At 44.8% G+C, this 24,242-nt stretch overlaps 1 protein-coding gene across 4 annotated transcripts in view; it reads left to right on the plus strand.

Moving 5' to 3' along the window:
* The window catches only part of VIT (vitrin), a 100,096-nt gene that overhangs the window by 21,859 nt on the left and 53,995 nt on the right, over positions 1–24,242 (plus strand). For all 4 annotated transcript variants that reach the window (XM_073897283.1, XM_073897282.1, XM_073897286.1 and 1 more), the window contains exons 3-4: positions 7,833–7,898; positions 21,662–21,818. In XM_073897283.1, coding sequence (XP_073753384.1) covers positions 7,833–7,898; positions 21,662–21,818 — 223 coding nt within the window. The remainder of the gene's footprint in view (positions 1–7,832; positions 7,899–21,661; positions 21,819–24,242) is intronic.

Raw genomic sequence — 24,242 nt, forward strand, 5'->3', positions numbered from 1 at the left:
TTGTATAAAGAAAATTATGTATCACATGTGTGTACATATTACACACATATCTTGCCTTCTTCAGCAACTAGCAAATGTTTCAGATGGAGCATATTTACAGATTCTGAATTTAGAAATCTTGTTTCTTATTTCTCAAAAACAAAAAATTCTTATCACTGACGTGGCCTTATTCGTACCATTGGTGACTCATGATTTTAGAGATGAAACCCATGTCCGTGATCAGCGGAGAACACAATTTCAGGTGGGCTCTCGAAGAGCAGCACCTCAACCGGAAGAGAGAAAAGGATTGATGGGTTTAGCGTTAAGCCCAAGGGTAATCTTCTATTAATCTTGACCCCGCTGTGCCCTGGCCGTATCGGATGGAGCGACCCTGTGGATCACTATAATGTTACCAGGGAAGGGTACAAAGACCTTTTGGGCAGTCTATTTGTTTGCTAGGGCGCCACAACAAAATACCACAAACTGGGTGGCTTGAAACAGCACAGTTATATTCGTTCACAGTCCTGAAAGCTAGAAGTCCAAAACCAAAGTGTCTGCAGAGTTGGTTTCTTCAGAGGGCAGTGATGGAGACTCTGCTCCATGCCTCTCTCCCAGCTTCTGGACGTTTGCCGGCCATCTTTGGCACATCTTGGCATCACCCCAATCTCTGCCTGCATCTTCACGTGGTGTTCTTCCTCGGTGGGGTTGGGTATCTGTGTGTGTCCAAATTTCCCCTTCTTGTAACAGTAGTCATAGTGGATTTGGGGCCCAATCTACTCTAGTACGACCTCATCAGAACTTAAATAATCACATCTATTTCAAAATGAGGTCACATTCGGTTTTGGGGGCTGGGACTTCAACACATGAATTTAGAAGGGACAAAATTCAACCCATAATATAGTCAGAATGTTCCAGGTCTGTGTGGAGGGGTTCTACACAGCCGAGTTGGAGAATGAAAGAGAAAGAGGTGACACTGGGAAGACAAGAGCGCGCACACAGCGGAAGGAGACTAGACAGGGAGTCGGAGGGACCGTATGGATTCCGGTCCAGACTGCCCCACCAACCCGCTAACGAATAGTCACTTTGGAGCTCAGGCTCCTCCATTCCCACCTTGTCCTTTGAGAGGCTGCCGCCTCTCACACTCCCCCCCATTGGTTAGTGGGTTTCTTACACAGGGTAGGTGGGGAGTCAGAAATAGGAAGGCTTTAGCTCCTATAAAACACACAAAGCGAGCAAACCCTGAGGCCATTTCATACCCTGCATGCCCCCCATATCACAGAACCAAGAATGGAGACTTGACTGTCCTTCCTTGTCCCCGGCCTCTCGCAGCCTGCCTTTCTGCAGAACTCTCTCCCCTCAGGGCTGCTCATTCAGAAGGCGAGAAATCAAAGCAGGCAAAGGAGACTCCTGTCACACAATCCCCTCTCTGTGTCCTCACATGTCTACCTCCCCAGCATCTCTCTTACTTATCTGCTTGTCTCCATCCCATGGCCATTCCCCTGTCTCTCCGCAGGACTGGGACAGCCTCCCTGCCCCAAATCCTGACCCCTCTAATTCCTTCTCCTCCACACCCCAATTAATCTCTCTAAAGACCATGTCTGACCACCACTCGTGATTTAAACTCCTCCGTTTTCCCCTTTGTCTTTGGGATGGAGTCCACATCTCTAAAAGTGCCTTGCTTGCCGGGGAGGCCTTCCTGATATGGCCCTTGATGTCCTCTGCTCTCCTCACTCCCCATGGAGCCCTCTCTGGTTTCCAAGGACCTAAAAAATTCTGACCTTCTTAGTCCCTGGGGCTCACATCATTTCTCCTCTCCAGGCCTTTGACCATGCTGGGTCCCTTGCCTGGAATGCTCTTCCTCTCGCTCCCACACCCCCACAAGCCCTACTTGTCCTCAGGAAGCTTCCCTCTGCCCCCCATTTGATCAGGCCATCTTCCTAAGGGCTTCCAGGGTGCCCTGTATTGATTCTCATCATAGCTGCATGGCGTTCACCTTGCCACTAGGTTGGCTCCCCCAAAGCTGTGAACTCATTGAGGGCAGGAGCTGTGTCCTGCCCATTGCTACATTTTCAGTGCTGAGCACATCTCATAGGTACTCAAGAAATATTGTGAAATAAATTATTCTCAGGGATGCTAGATTTGTAAGGTGTCAGAGTCCAACTCTGCACCTGATTCCAGTGTGTAGGTTTTTCCTCAACACCGGCTGGGTGTCCTACAATTCAACTCAATTCTGACACTGTCTACCTGGAAACAGCATCAAATTCCGCTGGCTAAGGGCTCAGTCCCACAAGACTGCCACACACACCCCCCACTTCAGATGCCAACAGAAAGTCCAGGTTGTCACTGTGCTTATGACTGACTGGCTAGAAATCAGAGGTTCCCATGACCCCCTCTCTGGGTTTGATGACTTTGCTAGAGTGCCTCACAGAACTCAGGAAACCAATTTACGCACGACTATAGATTGCCAGTTTATGACAAAGAATATTCAAGAATACAAACCAACTGCCAGACGAAGAGATATATGGGGCGAGGTACCAAACGAAGGAGCTTCTGTCCCTCTGCAGTTTGGGATCCAGCAGAGTAGCAATGTAGAAGCGTTCTGATTCATCAGCATGGAAGCTCTCTGAACCCTATCCTTTTGGTTTTTTTATGGAAGCTTCAGTACATGGGCACAATTGATTAACTCATTGGCCTTTGGTGATTGATTCAACCTCCAGCCCCTCTCCCCTGCCCAGGAATCAGAGAGTGGGACCAAAACCCTCTATTTGAGGTTGGTTCCCCTGGCAACCAGCTCTCTCATCTTTAGGGATGCCCCAAAGTTACCTCATTAACATAAACTCAATTGTGATTGAAAGGGGCTTGTTGTGAATAGCAAGACATCTATTTCACCTTTATGGATCTGATTTCAAGAATGGAGGACAAGAAACAAAATATTATAACAAAAGATGCCCCTATTGCTCTTATCATTCAGGAAATTTCAAGAGTTTGGGGAGCTATGACCCAGAAACTTAGCCAAAAGACCAAAATACATATTCACTATGAATCAAATATCACACAGTACTGTCCAATGATTCCCCCCAAAACCCTCTAAATTAATGTCGATTAAGTGTTTAATATATATCAGAGCTAGCATTTTTGTTTTAGACAGCCTTGAATTTAAGATACAGCAGAGTTTCATGCTGTCTTTGGAGCACCACGTGTAATCAACAGCTGCGCTTACGGGAAGCAAGTGGAATGAATAAACAGGCTAAGGCAGGAGCCAGCAAACTTGCAATCTGGTTCCAGCTTCTGCCCCCGAAGAACTGCAGCTTTAGCCAAGGTGGTAACCTTGACCTTTGTGTCCTTTTTATAAAATAAAAGGATAACCTCCAAAGCTCCTCCCAGCTTTAATATTCTGTGATTTGAAGCATAATTTTATGATTTATACAACTGTAGAGAATGAGTTGTCCTGTCTTTGCTATGAAGCTCTGATTTATATGATGCTAGATGTTTCATTGAGTACATAATACCAAATTAAAGCATGGGGGAAATTTGAACTGCTTTAAAATGATCTGCTTTGTAAATCAGTTTTCAGGAAGGCACTATGGACACTTAAAGAGAACCAGAGCTGGAGAGTGTTTAAAGTGGTAAAAACAGATTTTAATCAGGAACTACTGCAATAGAGGGGATCTCACTATAGAACTGGGCACAATTCCAAATACAAGGAACACGGGGATTTATATCTGAGCAGCAGGTTGCAGGGGTTGGTGGATGGAAATTACTGAGACAAGACATCAATGGTACAGGGCGCCTGGGTGGCTCAGTTGGTTAAGCAACTGCCTTCGGCTCAGGTCATGATCCTGGAGTCCTGGGATCGAGTCCCGCATCGGGCTCCCTGCTCGGCAGAGAGTCTGCTTCTCCCTCTGACCCTCCCCCCTCTCATGTGCTCTCTCTCTCTCTCTCTCATTCTCTCTGTCTCAAATAAAAAAAAAAACTTTAAAATTCAGTACTGGCCTGAAGACTGGGATACGAGTGCCCATTAACCATACTGATGATTTCGGTATACACTTTTCATTGTCATAAGTCTATGGGATTTCGATATGACCCAATTAAAAAACAATTTATCTTGTTCTTTTTAATTGTAAAAGAAACATATTCTCTATAAAATATGGGATTTATATATGGAAATATACTATAAAATGGGAAAATATACAAAATATAAAATAGAAATGACAATGCCATCATTATGAACATTTGGTATGTTTGTTCTACTTATTTCTCTCTGCATATATTCTAATTTTGTCAGAATCATCTTTCAGCTTAGAGCTGAGCATTTGCCAGTTCATCTAATATTCTTTAACACATCATTTGTAATAAATGCTCAGAATACCCCTACTGTTGGGACATTTCCAACATCTCACTATTTCCAGATTGCCATCATCAATAATGCTATAGTGAACATTTTTTACATAAATTTTTGTCTATATCTCTAATTATAACTTGGGATACATTCCTAGGGGTATAATTTCTAGGACAAAGAATATAACTGTTTTTAAGGCTATTGAAATATATTACCAAATAGCTTTCCAGAATGACTTCACCTACTTAGCTTCACCAGCAGTGTACCTAAGTGTCCTAATCTCAAATCCATGCCAGGATTAAGTATAATCTTGTGTTCAGTATTTACTGACATGATATGGGAAACTATCCTGTTGTTTGGCTTTAGCTTGCATTTTTTACCATTAATGAGATTGAACATTGTTTTAAGCTAATTCATTTGCATTTCTCTATCTATAAGCTATCTGGATGATAATTTATTTAAATTGAATTTTAAAACAATTATGCCTCAGCCATCTTAACTGTATGGATGGCTACTCTAGAGAGGAAGAGAGTGAGAAGTGGGAGGAAATCTTTTATTTGAAAAAGTAATTTCAACATTCAGTTTGTGTTGAAATTTCAAGCACCGCTGTCAAAGGGTGAGAACTTTAGTCAATATTATTCAAAACTAGAACACTGAATTTTTAACAGCTGAGAAGTATTGCTGCAAATTTCATAAACCATGATTGCCTTGGAACTTTGGACTCTAGACTTAATTTCCTCAAGCCTTCTAGACACTAATGGCCTCAGTACCCTAATAACTAGCAACTCCCGCAGAAGGGAATGGCTTTCAGACCTGTGGTCCACTTTGTACTTTGAAATGAGTATCAGTCATCCATCCCCATGCTCTGCCTGGCTTCCTAAGAAAAGCGACACAAGACTGATTTTTCCCTTTCCCGAATTCAACACTCAGTTCACACCTCACTGTAGCAAGAGAAGCTTTACAGATGAGAAATGAAGACTCCGGGGCACAGGCACATTTTCAGCCTATTGACCAGCCCTCCCCTTGAGGAGTGGTTTCTGGGGAGTTTTAATTAACAAGCATCTAAGCCTAGGAAAGGGCCTCTGTGTACCATTGAAAATAATGACTTTATTAACCACTGCGGTAAAACTGAACCCAGCTATGCATGTTTTCAGCCTGGAGGGTCGTGGGTGAGCAAATGCGAGTGATGGGGTGGTCTTACTGAAATATTTATAGTCCTAATGATATGGAGACTTATAAACCACTTGCCACAGGCACAGAGGCCCAGAAGGACAGTATTTGATTTTCCAGAAGAATTGATACCCAAATTTATGACTATTTCAATTACTCCTTCTAATTAACTTGCTTAATTTTCTTCAACATATTTATTTAGTATTTGTTCTTTAAAATATTCTAGGATTCGTTGTTTTTGTGTATAAAATGAAGACGTGTCTTTGCACAGAGTTAAATGACACAGAGACTACTATAAAAATTAGACCTCCAGGACACTCACACCCACCCAAACCCCAGAAGTAAATAACACCTAAAAAATGTCTGCCTTCATTCCACTTGGCTAGACTTGTGGTTCCTACTCAGTTCCCTTTCATGTTTCTGTTCTTGCAAGACATGGTATGTCAACTGTCCAGCCTCAGCTCATGCTACTGGTCAAAACTGGGGATAATTCAGGAGTTGCATCATTGGTGCAGACTAGCTAGATAATCACAAGATAAATAAAAATTTTCTTAAAAACCCTGGTGGCATTTTCCTTCAAAGTTATTTGCCAATCAAGAATTCCTAATTCCATTTATGCCTAAATTGAATATCTGTGTTGTGATAAACACACACACACCACGAAGTAGAATGCCTATTTTGATTACTCTATCGCTCCACGTTTACCTCTGGAGTCCCAACCCTACCCAGAAAGTGAGTTTCTCAAAAAAGTGGCTAAAATAGAGGCAAGTTAAGCAGTGGGTGAGGTAGAAGGATGCTTGGAGAGGAAGGAAGAAGAATGGAGAATTGGCTAGCCTTTTGAAAGGAAAACACTGCTTTTCCATCTACAGGTAGAATTAGCATCGGGACAGAGACATGAGCATTTTCAGATGTTACTGATAAAAAAGTGCTATGAGAAATGTTCACAATACATATCGAAATTCTAAGTGGGCATATATTCCAGACAAGAAATCTTATTTGGAAATTTATTTAAAGGAAATAAGGACGCCTGGGTGGCTCAGTCGGTTGGGCGTCTGCCTTGGGCTCAGGTCGTGATCCCAGGGTCCTGGGATCAAGTCCCGCATCGGGCTCCCTGCTCCGTGGGGAGCCTGCTTCTCCCCCTCCTCCCTGCTTGCGCTCTCTTTTGCTATCTCTCTCTCAAATAAGTAAATAAAAATCTTTATTTTTCTAAATAAAGGAAAAAACAAAGGATCAGGACAAAGAGGAAGTTATTTATATTGTCAGAAGTTGACTAAATTATGGTACATCCATACATTGCAATCCTTTCAGGCACTCAAAATTACTGTGAGAGGAACATTTAATGACAAGAAAAAATGTTTATATATATCCTTAAGTAGAAATAAGTTAAAAAACATTGTAAACAGTGTGAGCATGATCAAACAGAAAAAACAAAAATATTAGATCTTTTGTGTTCATCTGTGTTTTCTGTACTGTTCTTAGTGTTTTTTACATTCTTCTGTGAGGAACATGTACGATTCTGGTAATAAGAAAAAACTGGTCAGTGTTATTTTTTAAAAACACAAGGCTCAAGCTGGTAATGCGACTTTGAACTAAAAAGAATAAAGAGTTCCCCGTTCTTCCTCCGTTGTTATGCTTCCTCAAGAGAGCAGTCTCCCAAAGCTGCTCTGCTCCCGTTTCTGAGGAGGAAGGTCAGCTACAGCGCAGTTGGCCTTAACGGGGTACAGAAGCTGGTGCTGCTACAGCGGACCACCAGGGGGCACTCTGGTCTCCCTTCAGACCCTGTGACCAGTCCCTCCCTTCTTCCCGGCCCACTTCCCCCTTGTATCCTTTCCCAGACGGCCCTCCCCTGGGCTTTTCTGTAGCCCCTCCATTCTACCTTCCTCCTACCTCCCTCACACGCGCACGTACGCATGCACATGGATTCTCGGACCAGTTGAAAATTAGCCATTTGAAACACCAGTGTGGAAAAGAGGAAGGAGCCCCAGAAGGGCCTGGTGCTCACCCTACCTCCATCGTTTATTTCTGGCACCAAGCAAATGAGTGTACTTCTCGGGTCCCTGGTTTCCTCCTTTGGAGACTAGAGAGGGCAGACTCGGTGTGGTGAAATACAAAGCAGCAGAACAGAGGACAGGTGCCCAGGAGGTATTTTTGGAAGGCCTTCAGCAGGGGCCAAGATAAGTACACAAACCATTCATCTTATTTCCTCAACCTTCATTTAAGGGAACATTAGTTCCACCTATGAGACTATTTTAACATGTGATGGAAGCAACAATAAGGGTCAAAAGAGAGAAAGTGTTTGGGTAAAATGATATTGATTCGATTTTCTTTCATTTCCTCCATGTAGTTTTGCTGGCAACTGGAATACACTCAAATAAAGACATGACCAAGAAGATCAAAAGGCCCAAGCTCGGTAAGTAAAACTGCAATTCCTCATTAGCATAAGTCTTGTGCCTTCCATGTAGAGGGCTGTTGTACTTGTTTCAGATAATTTGGAAGGTTTGGGGACTTTTTGTCTTACTTCAATTGCTTTGCATTCAGACGGATTAGTAATGATTATTATTTATCACCTACTTCATTCCAAAAAGCATTTGGGATAGGAGTGCTGATTTTAGGTGAGAGATATGTGGTTCCATTATATTGGAACATTTCAAAATGCACATACAAAGACCAGGCAACACTGTGTCTCTATGGCTAAGCTGGAGTAGGTATTTTCTTGCCATTGAAATGTCAGTTCCCCATACCAGAAAATTTAGTCTCGCTAATACAAATCTGCCCTCCTTCCAGCATGCTCTGGGATCAGAAGGTAAATCTCACAGCAAAGCCCAGAAGGCTTCACACCTAATCAGTGGATAGAGGAAAAATAAATTTCATTTTTGGATGGTATATCAGTTAAGATTAGATGACAGGAAATCTAGAATAACAACTGCTTAAATAAGACTTAAGTTTCTTCCTCTTTCCTGTAAGCATAGTCAGTCTGGGCTTTTATGGAAGCGTCACAATCTTCAGGGACCCAGACTCCTTCTACCTTGTCATTCTGCTTTCCTCAACATGGCTCTCAACTCATTGTCCAAAATGTGTGCCCCAGCTCCATCCATCATGTCCATGTTCCATTCGGTAGGAAGGGATGAAGAAGGATGTATACCCACCGCTTTAGAGATAAGTCCAGGAAATCAAATACACCACTTCTCCTTAAATACCACTAGCCAGCATTAAGGGAGAATGGGAAATGTCTTGATTTCAAGCATCCACATGCCTAAGCTAAAAGTAAGGGGTTGTATTACAGGAAAGAAGGAAGAATGGATATTGGAAAATCACTAGCAGGACAGGACATAGAAGGAAATGCTCACGTTCAAATGCAGTAAGCACACTGAGATATCTGGACCTAAATTTGTAGGCTTGACGGAGGCCTAGTTAAGGCATATTTATAAAGGACCATAAAAGAAATGCCATAGATAGAGCTAATGTTCTCTGCTCTCTACAACTGAAACTTCTTTATAGGCATTAAATTTAGATGCTTGAAATCAGCAACATTAATAATCCGAAATAAAAGAAAGATATTTGCTTCACACACCATTCTTTTTTCCTTCTGTTCCTTTAAACCCTCCATGTGGGATTTCCTGTTGAAATGAGACCAAAAGGGCAGCCAGCCACAGCCTCCAAGCCTAAAATACTAAAAAGGAGTCAGTTGCTTATTTATTCCTGTCAGTACTGAGAGCCAAGAGAATCAGCCGAGGGGCAGATGTGTGTTCAAAACAATGATTGGGTTAATATAGAGACAAATGCACACCCAAGTATGAATTCCTTTGGGCTGTTTCCAGTATCTTCATTAACTCATGTACAAAAATCATGAAAGGTTCCATGATTACCGTGACAACGGTTTTCAGTGACTATGAAAGGCTGTGCTAAATGACCCAAGGGCAAACCTCTTTGAGAGATCTCAAATGGATTGAGTTTCTGATATGCTAAATTCTAACCTTATACTCAAAATCTCCCTGGTGATGCAGCACATTTGAATCAATAAATGCATGAGGCCTTTTCTCTAATTAGAAACCCTGGCACAGTCATTAAATAAGGGGGTGTGGGGGGGAGATACAATGAAGGTAATAGGATATTCCCAAACCATGGCGTATCTGATTCTTTACCTCAGGAGTATTAACAACTGACAGTCTATAGCTTGAAGCCAAAGCCATTTTCATTTTTTCTTTTTAGTGTTGTCAGTCTGCCACTGGGGTAGGTGACCAATGGCAAGAAGGCACACCATTCATTCACTTTACGAGCATTTATTGGGTGCCCACCAAGTACCAGGTACTATGCTACACACCCAGATACAATAGCGATTGAGACTCAGCCTTTGCCCTTGCAGAGCTCAAAATCTAGGGAGAAAGAAAGACAAGTCACCAGGCAGCTAACGGTGCTCCAGGAACATGGAGAAGAAGCTGTATATCTGGGAGGGCTTCCTGGAGGAAACGACACACCTACACTGATACGTGAAGACCACCATAGGTATAGACCGGGCAAAGATGGGGAGGAAAGAGTGTTCCAAGCAAGAGAAAACAGCATGCCCAAGGCCTGGAGAGTGGAAAGAGCTAGAAAGTAGTCCAATATGACTGAAATCTAGAGTAGGAAGTGAATGTATTGAGATAAGAGATGGAGGGGTAAGCAGGTATGGGATCGTGGAGAGCTTTGTGACCATGTCCAGGAATCTGGACATCCTCATGAGGGCAACTGGAATATCTCCGAGCAGGTTATGTTGGTTGCAATTAGCATAAATCCAAAAGGGATTTTTGTAGGACATGGAGCGGCTCGGGGCGGGTTGGCAGCTAGAACTCACTGGAACTGTACCCCAGATGACAAGCCCTCAGTACCTCTACTTCTCTCTACATGTCTGCCTCACTGTCTCCCCTCTCCTCTCCCTGTCCCTCGCTCTCCCCATCTCTCCCCCCCCCCCCCCCCCCCCCCCCCTCCCCCCGTTCCCCCCCCCCCCCCCCCGTACACACTGTGTCTCTCAGTACTGAGTCCACATTCCTGGGAGAGAGGACCTCATTGCATCATCCCAGGCTGCAGGGTGGTTCCCAGAGAAGAGTAAGCTGGTTAGGGTTGTGCTAGGGAAATAAGACCATCCTGCCAACCAAAAAACCCTCCCTGCCAACAAATGAAGAGAGAGGAGAGAGAACGCCATTTGTTAGTGAGAAAAAGCTTGGAGATTTATACGCATACACGGGTATACCGTGAAAGTGTCTACCATGTCTGAGCGGCATCTCACACAAAGGGGTCCAGCCAAGTGGGGGACAGAACAATTACATCTCTTATCTCCTTGAGAGATGAATGCGCCTGTCTCCTGTATGCCTGGTTGCCCCTGAGCTCCTTCTGGAGGTAACGTCACTGTTCTACTCTTACAGCTGATACCTCAGAGTACATCTTACAGGGAGCTGCTAAAGGGTTTTAAACAGAGAAGGGAAATCATAAAAGTCAGGCTTTAAACAAATCACTCTGGCCTCGGTGTGAGAACAGCCTGGGCCAGTGCCCCTCAGTTCCTAGACCGGCAGCACCTGCGACCTTCTACCCAACCCCCCCCACCACCACCCCTCACCCCCACAGCCGGACTGCGGGAATCAGACCCGCTGGGGCCGGGGTCCAGCCCTCTGTGTCTTAGCAAGCCCTCCAGGAACTCCAGTGCCTGCTGACATCCAAGAACCCGTGGAGCAGAGAGCTATCCCAGATCAGGGTTGCTTCCAGATCCGAATGTAAAATCACGGGTACCCTTCAGTGCCCTCTGACCTCTCCTCTAGCCAGCCCTACACTGGCACCAGTGTTCCTGCAAGACGGATGGTCCTCACCACCCAGAGGACTGGAGGTGAAGTAACAAGAAGAAAGTGATCCAAGAGTTCTGGTCGGTGGACACTGACCCCTACTACGCATGCAGCACGGCTCTTGAGTCCTGAGGATCTAGTGCCCAAGACCCAGTGCCACGAGTTGGCAGAGCCAGATTGGAAATGCAGGTCTGTGTGAGGTTCCACCCCGGAGGCTGTTCCCAGTCCCTCCTGCTAAGCCAGCCAGGGTGGAGGAATAGAATCCCTGCTGCCTGGAGGCAGAGAGGGTGTGGGATGATCACAGGCTGACCGAATAGGAAATAGAGTAGAAGAACTGTGCAGGTAACAGGAAAGGAGGAACCAGCATGGGTATCTTCCTTTGGTCTGGCCAGAAGCCATACGCCATATGAGTGCGTCTATTCGGTGTACAAGTAGGGTCATTTTGCTTTAGGCAACTGTCACATTCTCTCCCCCATACTTCTTTTTTTATTTCTGTTTCTTCTTATCTCCTTTTCCTTTTTCCAATTCTTTGGTCTGCCCGTGGCCCTCCCAGGGGCCCTCATGGACATCACTCAGCTCCACTGGGGGCTCCTTGAACCGAGAAGGTAGTACATGTAGAAAATAATCTGAAATGGGGGGTTTACAAAAGGAAAAACAAAGATTTAAAAAGAAAGAGACAGAGAGAGAGAAAGAGAGAAAGAAAGAAAAGAAAAAAAAAAAGAAAGAAAGAAAGAAAGAAAGAAAGAAAGAAAGAAAGAAAGAAAGAAAAAGAAAGAAAGAGAGAAAGAAAGAAAGAGAAAGAAAGAAAGACAAGTTCTTACAAATCTCTTCCTCCTACTTACACATGACCATTCACTTCAAGCTGATATTTTGCTTTCCCATACACAGCTGTATTGGGCACAATGTTATTCCACCATACTTGGCTTATCACCACTTCATTTTCTAAATCAAATCAAGTCGGACTCCAAACTGCCAATTTCCAGGGGCTGAGAAATTAAAATTCCATCATTACAGGGGCTTCCTCCTTCCCCGAGCCAGCCCCTGGAAACCTTGTGCAGTCAACAACATCCAGGGAGGTCCCCTGCACTGCTCAGTGTCCAAGCCCATGTTACCTGTAGAAGTTGGGCACTCCATTGTTTTCTGAACTGGTGGCATCTTGGGAAAGATGGGGAAGTCCCATGCCTAAGGTTTCACCCTGAGGGGCACCACCCCAGGTATTGCTCCAAGATGGTGCTCCTTCAAGGCAGCTGTTAGGGAACAGGATCATTTCCCTTACTGGGACCGTCCTGCCCACTACCACCTTCCCAGTCTTAGATCATTTCCTCTCCATCACTCTTTGGGCCAACCAAGCCCAGTGCCCTCAGACAAGGGGGATTTGGAGAGACTAATTCGCAGTGCCTGAGGGAGAGTTTTCTTTGGGCAACTCTGCCCTCTCTCTTACAACCTTGAGTTCCAGAGGTGTTTAAAGACAAATGGCTGACTACCTTCTTAGAATAGTATGAGGGAGTGGTGCCTGGGTGGCTCAGTCACTTAAGTGGCTGTCTTTGGCTCAGGTCATGATCCCAGGGTCCTGGGATTGAGCCCCTTATCGGGCGTCTGCTCAGAGGGAAGCCTGCTTCTCCCTCTCCCACTCCCCCTGCTTGTGTTCCCTCTCTCTCTGTCAAATAAATAAATAAAATCTTAAAAAAAAAAAGAATAGTATGAGGGAAGAAATACAATGAAAAGAAACATAAGTTAATGTCTCAATAAATTAGCCTGCTGTATGGTCCATGGTAAAGTTCACCATACTATATGAAATGAGAGTTTCACCAAGTTTATGTTTAGAGGTGATTTTCCGAGGTTCTCATTTCCCTGTTATGTTTCAGAGCCATGGAGCTGGCCTTCCTTAGAGGCATGTCAGTGGTAGATTTAGTCAGCACAAACCTGTTCAAGCATTTTATAACAAATGACCAAAATGTGGCTACATTTTTCTGGATTGTGGAAAGCCTCAAATAATGATTGAAGGATTTAGGTGTGTTCATAACACTTTTCCGAAGGCAGTCATGATACCTTATGAATTTTAAGGATTAACTTCATTTATGTGTAGATTACGTGTTCAAAAAGGGCCTACTCTTCAACGCATGAATATTTCAGCCCACACTGTAATAAACACATCATATGTTTCCCCTTAAATTATGTCTGCCAACAACTCTCGAACAATCCCTGCCCGTCAGTGCCTGTAGAGAAAGAAAAAAGCTTTTAAGTTATCAAATTTCCTCGGTAGCTTTTCTACATGGAAGGAAGCCCCAGAATAGCCTCAGAAGCAATGGCTTCAGCGAAGTGTGGGTTCAGATGAGGTGGCATAACACCAGTGAGAGCCATGATGATCAGCTCCTTAGAACATGTTACCAGCTCTCCAGCCTGCAGTCTCTCTGACTTCACTGAGCACCCAATCTTGTGTCAGATAAAATAAAGTTATGCCGAGGTCAGACTTTCTGGACCCAATTCCCATTGCCAAACACACACTAAACTAGTTTAGATGGCTCCTGTGTGTGCTGCACTTCCTCTGTTTTGTACTTATCACCCGTTCTTTTTTTAAATATTTTATTTATTCATTTGCCAGAGAGAGAGCATGCACACAAACAGGGGGAGTGGCAGGCAGAGGGAGAAACAGACTCTCCGCTGAGCAAGGAGCCCAATGCCAAGCACACGAAGACCTAATTAGTGTTCATTGAGTGTATGTTGAATGGATGGACAAATGAACAGCAAAAACAACAAAAATCCACTATAAAATAAAGCAAAATGTGGTGATTATTACATAAGAATAACAAGGGATATATGAGTAGGGTTCATACCGATTTCACAAAGGAGCATTTGAGGTAGGACATGAACTATAAGTAGAATTTTACAGACAGAGATAGGCTTTCCAGGTAGACGGAGCCCAGACATCCTGGGGAAAAAGTGGAAGGTGCGGTCAGGCTATAGTGAGTGAGGTGGTTGGTTTAAGCATGGGGGAAGTCCTGGGAGATGCAGCTGGGACGTGCATTTGGACTAGGCAAGGCCATTCAGAGAAGTTTGTTCTTGGCCATTCATTAGACGGTGGGGATCCTCAGAGTCTTCAGAGCCATCTACATGAGGAAGACAACAATCAGCAAGATAAACAGCAGGATGTTCTCCACAGGCAGTGAAGCTACATTCTGAAATATTTCCACTACGTTTGAGTCTGTTGAAATAGTCTTAGCTTGCGGTGAAATGTACAACCTTTAATTCACATAGTTCTCTCCAATAAGTTAACCTTAATACTTTGTAAAGCATGGAAAGATCTTTGCAATCAACCTTGAAAGGTTGATGATTCCCAGCAGTACTGCCTTGGGCATGAAGAGGTAATTGTTCTGGGGCTTGGTTATTTAGTGCATTGGACACTGATGAAGAGATATACAGCTCGAGGTGGTTGTCAGATTTGGGTATAAGACGCACACAGCTTCTTGAGTAGGTTCGCATGTTGTTAGCTGCAGCAACTTGTAAGTAATCCCCAGTGTGTGCTAGCTTCTTAGACACCTGGTGCCAACACCCGTGCATCCTCTGCACAGATAGGTGTGTGTGCCCTTTCTCAGACCACGAAAACGGAAGAGGATTAACTTTCTAGCCCTCCTTCTAGGGGTGAGAAGAGAGGTGCAATTTTTTAATTGGTAAACTCTACCATGGCAATTCTCAGGAATAACAGGAAAACAATGGGATAAATGCACAGATGCATACACACACATACACACACGTGTGTGTGTGCACACACATACACATAACCTCTATGCAAGAAATATTCACCTGTTGATGGTTGTCAGTGATCTTTGTGTTCAGAAAAGTCCTGTAGGATTAGAGTAGGGAAGAGCAATTTAACTCTTTCTCTTCAGTTATGGAAAGAGCAACCAGGTGGAGGTGGCAAAGTCTTGGCTTTAGAGCCAGAGGGCCTGAGTTCAGGCCCTCCCTCTGCCACTTACTTGATACCTGAGCTTGAGCAAGTCAACTCACTTCTCTGAAATATAGAAACAATATACTTCTCAAGGTTTTGTAAAGATCAGGTGAAAAAATGTGTATTAGAGTCCTTAGTGAACTAGAAATAGGTTATTTTTAGAGACACAAACTTTTGCAGCTGCCCAAAACTGTGTTGCCACAGATAGATGAACCTCCACTATCCAATCACTCCTTCATCGCTGTCCTTCCGTGGCGTATGGATAAAGGTATTGTCTCAAGCCTGGTTAGAAGGACCAAACTTCACAGACTTTTTGATGTGCTTAAAGCTTGAGCTTGGAGTTACCTGTTGAGGCACGTGCTCTTTACTGGGTCTGTCTTTATAAACATTTTCCATCATATGTCTTATGTTTCCCTCAACTATTGCTTGATATGGTCTTCTTGAGAAATCTTTCATGACCAGAGGAAAATATTTCTTTGACCCCCCCACCCCACGGCTTCACAACTTGGCAAAAAGCTTGGCTCACGTGAGAGTGTGGGACAGTGCTGGAATCAGACATCAGAGTTCAAATCCAACGCCACCATGAACTAATGCTATAATTTCATCATCCCAGTGTTAGCTTGGCCACCATGGGTCCTCAAATGCCAGATTAAGCCTGTGTAAATACCAATTCTATAGTCTTTTAAGAAGTCTGGAGCATGTGCCATGATTTCTGGAGAATCTGCAGTGTACTTCCTCATGATTTCTCTACCTAGTCACTCCTGTGTTCCCATGGCCTTCCTGTTTTGCCCTGCCCTGTGACTCAGCTACTTTACTAACTCCTACAAGAAACTTCCCTGCATCTGAAGTTTTATCTATTTTGGAGTCTTTACTACAAATTTTCAAGGACCAACAGATGAGGTCACCTCGTGGATCGTAAAATTTTCTTCCACCAGCTCCTCATTCTACCCTCACACTCTCTCCCTTACCATCTCATGCCCCACCCACTCTCTCCTGAATAACAAACCGATTTTATGGGTAGATGTTTCTCCTTGCCTCTCTGAAGAGTTCAGCCCACATACAGGCCCTTGGAAGCTCAGCCTCTATCCCAAGTAGGCTTATTAAGAAATTTCTTGTGAAAAAAACTAACGTGTAGTCCTGAAAAGAGTGCTAGCAAGAACACTTGTTGACATCTTGGTTATAGCGGGATTATTAATTCATCTAATTCTCTCATTATTTGACCCCTGCTTACCTCCCAGACTGCATCATAGACCCCTCTCTCCCTCATCCACTGTTCTCTACACACACTGGCCTCCTTTATGTTCTTCAAACCACCGAGCCCATTCCCCCATCAGAGTTTTTGCCCTGGTTCCTCTTTCTGTCTGGAGGGTCCTTCTTCTAGACCTTTGCTGGCTGGCACCTTCTCATCACCAAGTACCAGTGGTAGGAGATTAAGTAGACAGCAGTACAGAGACCAATCTTTTAGGGCCTTGTAGAACATCTCGAGGAACTTGGACATTATCCTGAGGGCAATAGGAAGCTAGTGAGGGTTTTAAGCAGGAGATTGATGAAATGTGATTACTTTTTTTTTTTTTTAAATATCACACTGGCTGCGCAATGGAGAAAGGACGGGGGCAAAGGGAAGGGCAACATGGAAGGAAGAAGACAAGATACGAGGCTATTATGTTAATAGTCCAGACAGGAAATATTGGTGACTTGGACCAACATGGAGGTAGAGAGGAATAGCAGCTTCAGAAATAAAACTAATAAGATTTGCTAATGGACTGGTTTCATTCATTCACTTATTCAGGATTCTTTTTTTTTTTAAAATATTTTATTTATTTATTTGATAGAGAAAGAGATAGAGAGAGGGCATGTGCAAGTGGTGGGGAGGGACAGATGGGGAGGGAGAGAATCTCAAGCAGACCCCCTGCTGAGCGTGAAGCCTGTCATGGGGCTGGATCTCATGACCCTGAGATCATGACCTGAGCCAAAACCAAGAGTCGGATGCCTAACAGCCTGGGCTACCCAGACGCCCCTCAGCAGACATTCTTGATCAGCAGTAAACAAAACAGAAATCCCTGCCTTTGTGGAGTATATATTCTAGTAGGTGAATGAAGTTACAAGTGAAACTGGGACCTTGAAAAGTAGTAGCATTTAAACAGATAAAAGGAAAAAGGGTTCCAGGTGTGAGAAATGATCCAAGCCAAGTTTGCAAGATAATAGGCATTTGAAAAGTACCAGCAACTGTAAGTGGCAAGCCCAAAAGTTCTGTGGAAGGGACTGTGGAAAGGCCTTACGGATTTTAGAATTTTTTCAGAGGCAGCAAAAAGGTATTGATGTGTTTTTACCCAGAGATTCGAGGTAGTTTGAGGACTGTTTAAGAAAAATGGGAAAGAATGCTTTGCAAAAGAAGTCACTATAAAGGAAAGATTACCATGATTTGGTCACTGGGTGTCAGGGTCAAAGAGATGGAAATATTCATCTTCAGATTTTACTTAATGGTCATTTTTGTTTCATTAAATTAACATTTTTGTATGATTCTCCTAAAGTAGGATTTTGCTCTAGTTCAATATCACAGCCTAACAGAATCAACTTTCATATGAAAACGACTTTTGCATAAGTGCTTTTATGTTACAACAATTCTTCTAAACAGCCAGGAGGTGAGCTTATAATGGCTTTCTCTGAATGGATTAGGAAATCTGTTTTCCAAAAGCAACACAGCTTGCCTGGGATCAGCGAAAAGATGAATGGAAAACAAGAAGTAGAGTCTTGCCTTTGATTTGGCCTGCTGTGTCATTGGCTTATTGTCTGTGACATCACCTGGTCTGATAACCCATCACCTGATCCTTTATTAGATCAGGCAGGGCAGAAGGGCAGAAGGACGCACAGTGCTGCCTCTAAGATTCCAGTGTTGCATGAAATAGTGGCTCAGACACTACCGGTTTTGCCCACAGACCCTCTGAGATCCATACAGCAATCACAGGACCTCAGAGAGTGCAGCTAAAGGTCATCTTTCAGTTCTAACTATCCGGGTTGCAGGTGGTTCTCTTTTGCCTGTGGCTGGTGCCAAGGGCCTCTGGGAAGAAATCCTTGGCGGATTCTGCGATGCTCTGATGTTGAGCTGTGTCATGAAAGTGATAGCGACCATGAGAAGGCAAGGCATCCTGTGAGGGAGAAGAAGAACACATGGCCGAGGAACAGGTCTCTGTGCAAAGGTTCTACCCAAGCAGCTCTGGGCAACCCCAGGATCTCTGGGCTCCCTCACCACCACGGTGACGACTCAGGAAGGAATGGGAGAGGCTCTTGCCTTGCTTTCTGAAAACATTCCTGGCAGGAAACCTTTTGATGACTTCTAACTAAGTTGTCTCCTGAGGTTAACAGTGGGGTACTCTTGAGCTGCCTTAATTTTGACTTGTCCTCTTAAAGAAGTCTTATTTCTGCACATCTGAGAAAACATCCAGAGAAAGGTGAAGGGAGACACGAAAATGAATCTAAACAACAAAAGAGAAAGAAAAAGGAAAACCTAAGCTGTAGGATCGAATAGTTCAAAAGTGTTCGGAGGAAATGCAAAGAGAAATCACTTCGTTTGGGCCGTAAGTGGACGGGGGAAAGATTCTCAGAGGTTACAAGAAAACAGACGACTTCACAAACAACCGGGGGAGTACTGGACAGAACTAAACCGTGGTTTCCATACTCAAAGAAGAGTGGCCAAGAAGATGCAAATGGCTGCCACTTCCAGAGGCCGGATTCAGACATTACACTTTCCAGTGATTTTGGCAATTACTTTTAATTAGCTCACTCTCTCCAGCTTAATTTTCTGTACAAATTTAACAAATATTTGACCTTTAGCCACACTTTGCCATCGCACCCTGTTTTTCCAAAGCACATGAGCATATGTGCTTAATTTAATTTTTTCCCTGCTATGGGTCAAGTTAAGTCACTGATTTTACTGATCGAACTGGGTGCAGTTAAAGCAGATCTCATTTAAGGTACTTCTAGGCCTTTGTAAAAACTGAGACCAAACAAACAAACAAACACCCCTTAAGGGAAAGGGGAACTTGATTAGCAGGAAGCAAAATATTCCCATGTGACCTTTTCCCCCTTGTCTTTTTAAACCAACTATTTCATGGAAAACCCCTTCCTGTACTGTGAATACCCTGAAGTCTTTCTGTAGCTTTGATCACTGTGTAACACTCATGAAATAAGCTTCTAGATTTCTCCCCTTTTAACTTCTCCACTCCAGAAAATTTGGGTTGGCCTTCCAGGAGAGCCAAAACCTCTGGGAGCCAAAGTCACATCCACATTAAATCCCAGTTCACAGAGCCGGTCAGCTCCTAGTTCAAATACCTGAGAACCAAGAAGGCAGGCTTCCATTTTGTGTCCATGTGAAGGAGCAGATGCATTTGGGAGTGGGGGAGTGGGGAATGGGGTGCAGAAGGGAGGGGAGCTGAGCATGTCCAATTACATCCAGGGATCAATTAACTAATTTCAGGAGAGACGACACTGGTGCCTTTAGGCCCCAAATTGCCTTTTAAAAAATAAATAAATAAATATTCTACGGCTCAAAATAGTAAATGCAGCCTTGAATATCAGGATTGAAAAGAATGAAAGATAAAAGGAACACAGCTTTGGAGAGGAGGCCACCTGTGGTAGGGAGGAGAAAACCCGCAGGCTGCTCAGAGCACAGGGCTTGGCTTCTTAACCGAGACCACAAATTGTTTTAGCCTGCGATCAGACCTGCCCCCCACCGCCACCCCGCCCCCAGGAGAAGGGCTTGCACGCTGGCCCAGCCCTGCATGGCCAAGATCGACTGGGAGGGGTGTTTAGGAGAAGAGCAGGAGTTCTAACTTCACTTCTCCCCGTAGTCTGAGTGAAAGGCAACTCTGCTCTGTCCAGGTACATAAGGGTTAAAAAAAAAAAAAGTGTGCATCTTGGATACAGCTGGAAGCCATTAACAACTCTGAGACCATCTCGGTAACCCAGTCAGAGGGTGGGTGGCCTGGCAGAGATCCTGGATCCCTGTGTGTAATCACGGACTCTTAGCACTGGGCGGGGCTTTATTTCTCTCTCCCACCCAATGCAGAAATCCCCTTTTCCACTGTTCAGTCCCTGCTCGCAAGCTTCCCGAGCATGCACTGCTTCAGGAGGCAGCCCCTTCCTTCAGGGGCAACCTCAGGCACTAGAAAGTTCTTCTTTGCAGAATTTGCTCTGTAGAAAATCTCCCCTTTCACTCTCGCTTGGCCGTCTGGTGTCACGGCACACAGCAGTCCTACTTGGGAAGACAAGGACCCCTTTCCTCCTCCAGATTCTCACCTCCTCGTGGCTGAACGGCCCCGTCTGACAGCCCACCCTCACGTCTGATGGTTTCTGGACTCTTCCTGAGCCTGCTTACTCTCTGAACTGTGCTCATGTTTCCGAGTCCCTTGTGAAGAATGGGACCCAGAACAGAAGACATTCCTAGCGACAAGGGCACCAGGATAGGATCGTCTAGGAGACCTTTTCCTTCAGGAGTTTTGAGGGCCATTTTTTCAAGAAAGACGCAGCAAGTCCCCCTTTTAGGTACTGCCACTAGAGAGTCTATGCCACCTCATTCCGGGGCAAGCTTTCAGCTCTAGAAGACTTGCCTGATGGACAGTGCTAGTCTGGCAATGGCCGCAACAAAGCCAAAAAGGAGAGAGGAAGAATGAATTCCCTCTGGATGCTCCATGGGGGAGTTCCTCGCTTTCCACCAAGTGTTGGGGAGATGAGTAAAGATGGGTCTCATCTTGCTCTGGATCTAGGACCCGTTCTCTAGGACCACAACCAAAGATCTCTTTCATTATCTGTCTCCCCATCCAACAACCTTCCATTGTGCCCCAGCTCCTGAAGAGAAGACAAGCACTACCTCCTCCCTCACCTGGCCCAGCCCTCCCGTTCTCCATCCTCCCGGCCGGCTCCAGCACAGGGCCTCTGAGGCAGCAGGCCAACCTGGTCCTGGCGTCCTGGCCCCCGGGCCCAGCCTCCCTCATTTACCCTTCCTGAAATGCCTTCCCTTTGTCCTGTAAGGTTGTCTGAGAGGTCCCTCTTTTCCTGGGCTAGCTCCTGAGCATCTGAAAAATCAGTGTTCTCCAGCCATGGGCTCAAGGTGACATTTCTGACCCTTGGAGGTGGGTCTTTTCCCAGAGTTCTCCTCTTCAATTGTCTGGAGAAGCACAAGATTCCACCTCTGTTTCTGCTCTCTCAGCAGGTTAAATGCAATTGATGGTCATTGTTGTTCTTTGGGTCTGAGGAGTGTCCTAATTATATCTTTGTTTTCATTATATGGAGAGGACCCAGGGTCAGCCCAGGCTCTGGCTTTTGGAGATTAAGTAAATGAACAGTTATGACCTAACAGAGTCACCCCATATATAAGCTGATACCACTAAGTGTAATTTTGACCTCATTTTGCTTTCCCAGCTGTGCCCCAGATCAACTGCGATGTCAAAGCTGGAAAGATAATCAATCCTGAGTTTGTTGTAAAATGTCCGGCAGGATGCCAAGACCCGAAATACCACGTTTATGGCACGGATATCTATGCATCCTACTCGAGCGTGTGTGGCGCCGCGATTCACAGGTGGGTAGCTCCAAGCTACTTAACAAGGAGCAGTCAGGCTGTGGGGAGGGAGCTCCCCGTGCAGGTTGCCTGACTGAGCAAGCAACACTGTACACATGTAACTGTGGCAACCCTACCCCATGGGATTATACAGAAGCCATGCGTGGTCCCAGATCTCCTTTCACAGCGCTCCCTGGAAAGGACCAACTTCTCCCTGACCCCAAGGGGATGGGGAGGAGAATTCCACTCTCTCATGTTCATGACAAGGAAACCATAGTTCTCGGTGACATAAAGCATGTTTTTTCTACCGGTAGGTACTGAATGAGGAAATCATAGGGATGTGACTAAGGAAGGCCTGGAAATTTGGAGAAGAAATGCCACGGCAGTGGTGATGGCCTGGAGACAAGTAGAACAGGAAAAGTGAGGAAGAGGGTGACAGGTGGTTCTGCTCAGGCAGCTGTTGGTTTGGGCTCCAGGAACGAGGGCAGGAAGTAGGACATGCTTTGAACTAAATGAAGAGCGGCAGAAGTGACCTTCACAGAACCCTTTTGCTTAGGCTGGGAGTCCAAACTCGGGAGATGCATGTTTACTTCCTGTCTTTGATAATAAGGCTAAGAGTGTCCACGTCGAGCATCTCACTTATGTCACCTTATTTAATCCTCACGGTTCCCTATGCGGTAGCTACTACTGTTCCCCACATCTTAAGGATGGAGAGAGACTGACTAGCTTTTCTAAGGCCGCACTATTAACAAGTATCCAAGTGGGGACTCGAACCTAAGTCCAGTGCCCACGCTCCTAACCACCACTTTGAGATGGTTTGGGACATGACTCCTGAATCAATGCTCAGCCACCAGATACTGGGCAAAGTTTCTGAAGTATTCAGGCTTCAGGATCTTTTTCCTTCTCTTCACTTGCACACCAGTCAGGTGATGGAGCCATTGTGTCCCTGCCAGAGAGAGGGGGAAAGATGTAAAATTTACTCCCTCTACAGGTGTCTCGTCAGTAGCCTCTCAGAAATTTGCGGAAGCAGCAAGAACAAAGTCTACGTGTAAACTGAGATTTAAGAATTACCAGCAGGGTCTGTTGGCCGTCCTCCTCACCGCTGCTGCGGAGGGCTGATGAGCTTGACTGATTTTCCAACGGGAGCAGGACTCTGAAGGTTCTATTATGGAGAAGTAGGGAAACATTCAAGAAAAACTACACCAAACCCTGTTTCTTAACCCCAGACTGTAGAAAAAATATTTTGCTTTCACTCTGAAAGAAATTTCATGCAAAAAGGAAAGAGGAACACAAATCTACCCATACGTGCATACGCATGTGCACGAATACACACATGCTCCCACACGTTTGCACACATGTGCATGCTCACATGCATCCTTACACATGCATGTGCATGCCCGAACAGCATCCACACCTTGAGCACTCTCCAGTCCGTGTCTGTGTGGACACTGATGTCTGTTGCAGGGGCCGAGCCTGTCTTAAGGTCGCCTATATTTTTCCAGCTGGAATCCAAAATGGTTGGCACTTGCTTCCTCTGGCCCTCGCTGGCTCTGTCTTGCCTTTCCGTGTTTCCCAGGCAGGTCAGAGTCGCGTGAGTTAATCCAGCCTCACAAAGATGTCGTCATAATCACAGTAATCCCTTGCACTGTGATTCTCTCCTTCTAGCATCATTTCAACCCCACGAGGCTGCTGTTAACATTCCCGTTTGTTAGAAGAGGAGCTGAGAAATAAGGAAGTTAATTCAATGGCTAGTTAGTTGCACATTCAGGATTAGAGCTCATGTCCCGGGAATTCCAGTCCAGAACCCAAGAGACACATTTACCTAAGAACGGGGGAGCCCCAGTACTGCTTAATAGACAAAGGGAAGTGGATGCAGACTTTGGACCGGTAAAAGTCGGAATGGCTTTACGATGGATGGACACACCACCGGGGACAAAATAAGAACGGTATTGACAAGGACCAGGACTCGGCAATCCCAGCGTTTGGATTGGGGTGTAGGAACTCGTGGAGAGACTATAGAGGAGGGTAGAGGGGTGAAAAAGAACTTGAATGTTTCAAAAAACAAGATTTGCTACTTGAGCAACCAAGTGCCCGTTTGAAACTTCCTGGACCAGCGTCTGATCTAGTGGGAAACTCTATTCGGAAAGAAGTATCACTGTCCATGAGGAGGATGAATAGGGGTCTTAAGGGAGAACAGATAGGAATTTTGGATACTCTCAGTTTTTTGTTTTTTTTTTTTTCACACACAGAACAAGTCTGTTTTCAGAAGGCAGGATTCAAGACAGAGAACTTGAGTAGAAAGTACACACGGGGCCTCCAATATTGGCCTGTCAGAGCCCCCCATGTTCAGAACTGGAAGGCTGGGGAGAGCACACTTTGGTTTAGACATTCAGGTTTAGCTTTAGGATTTAATATTCATACAATATATCATAATCAGATGTCTTA

This window comes from Callorhinus ursinus, unplaced genomic scaffold (genome assembly GCF_003265705.2).
Source record: "Callorhinus ursinus isolate GAN/ISIS: 27379988/994484 unplaced genomic scaffold, GSC_fseal_2.0 scaffold10, whole genome shotgun sequence".
NCBI lineage: Eukaryota > Metazoa > Chordata > Mammalia > Carnivora > Otariidae > Callorhinus > Callorhinus ursinus.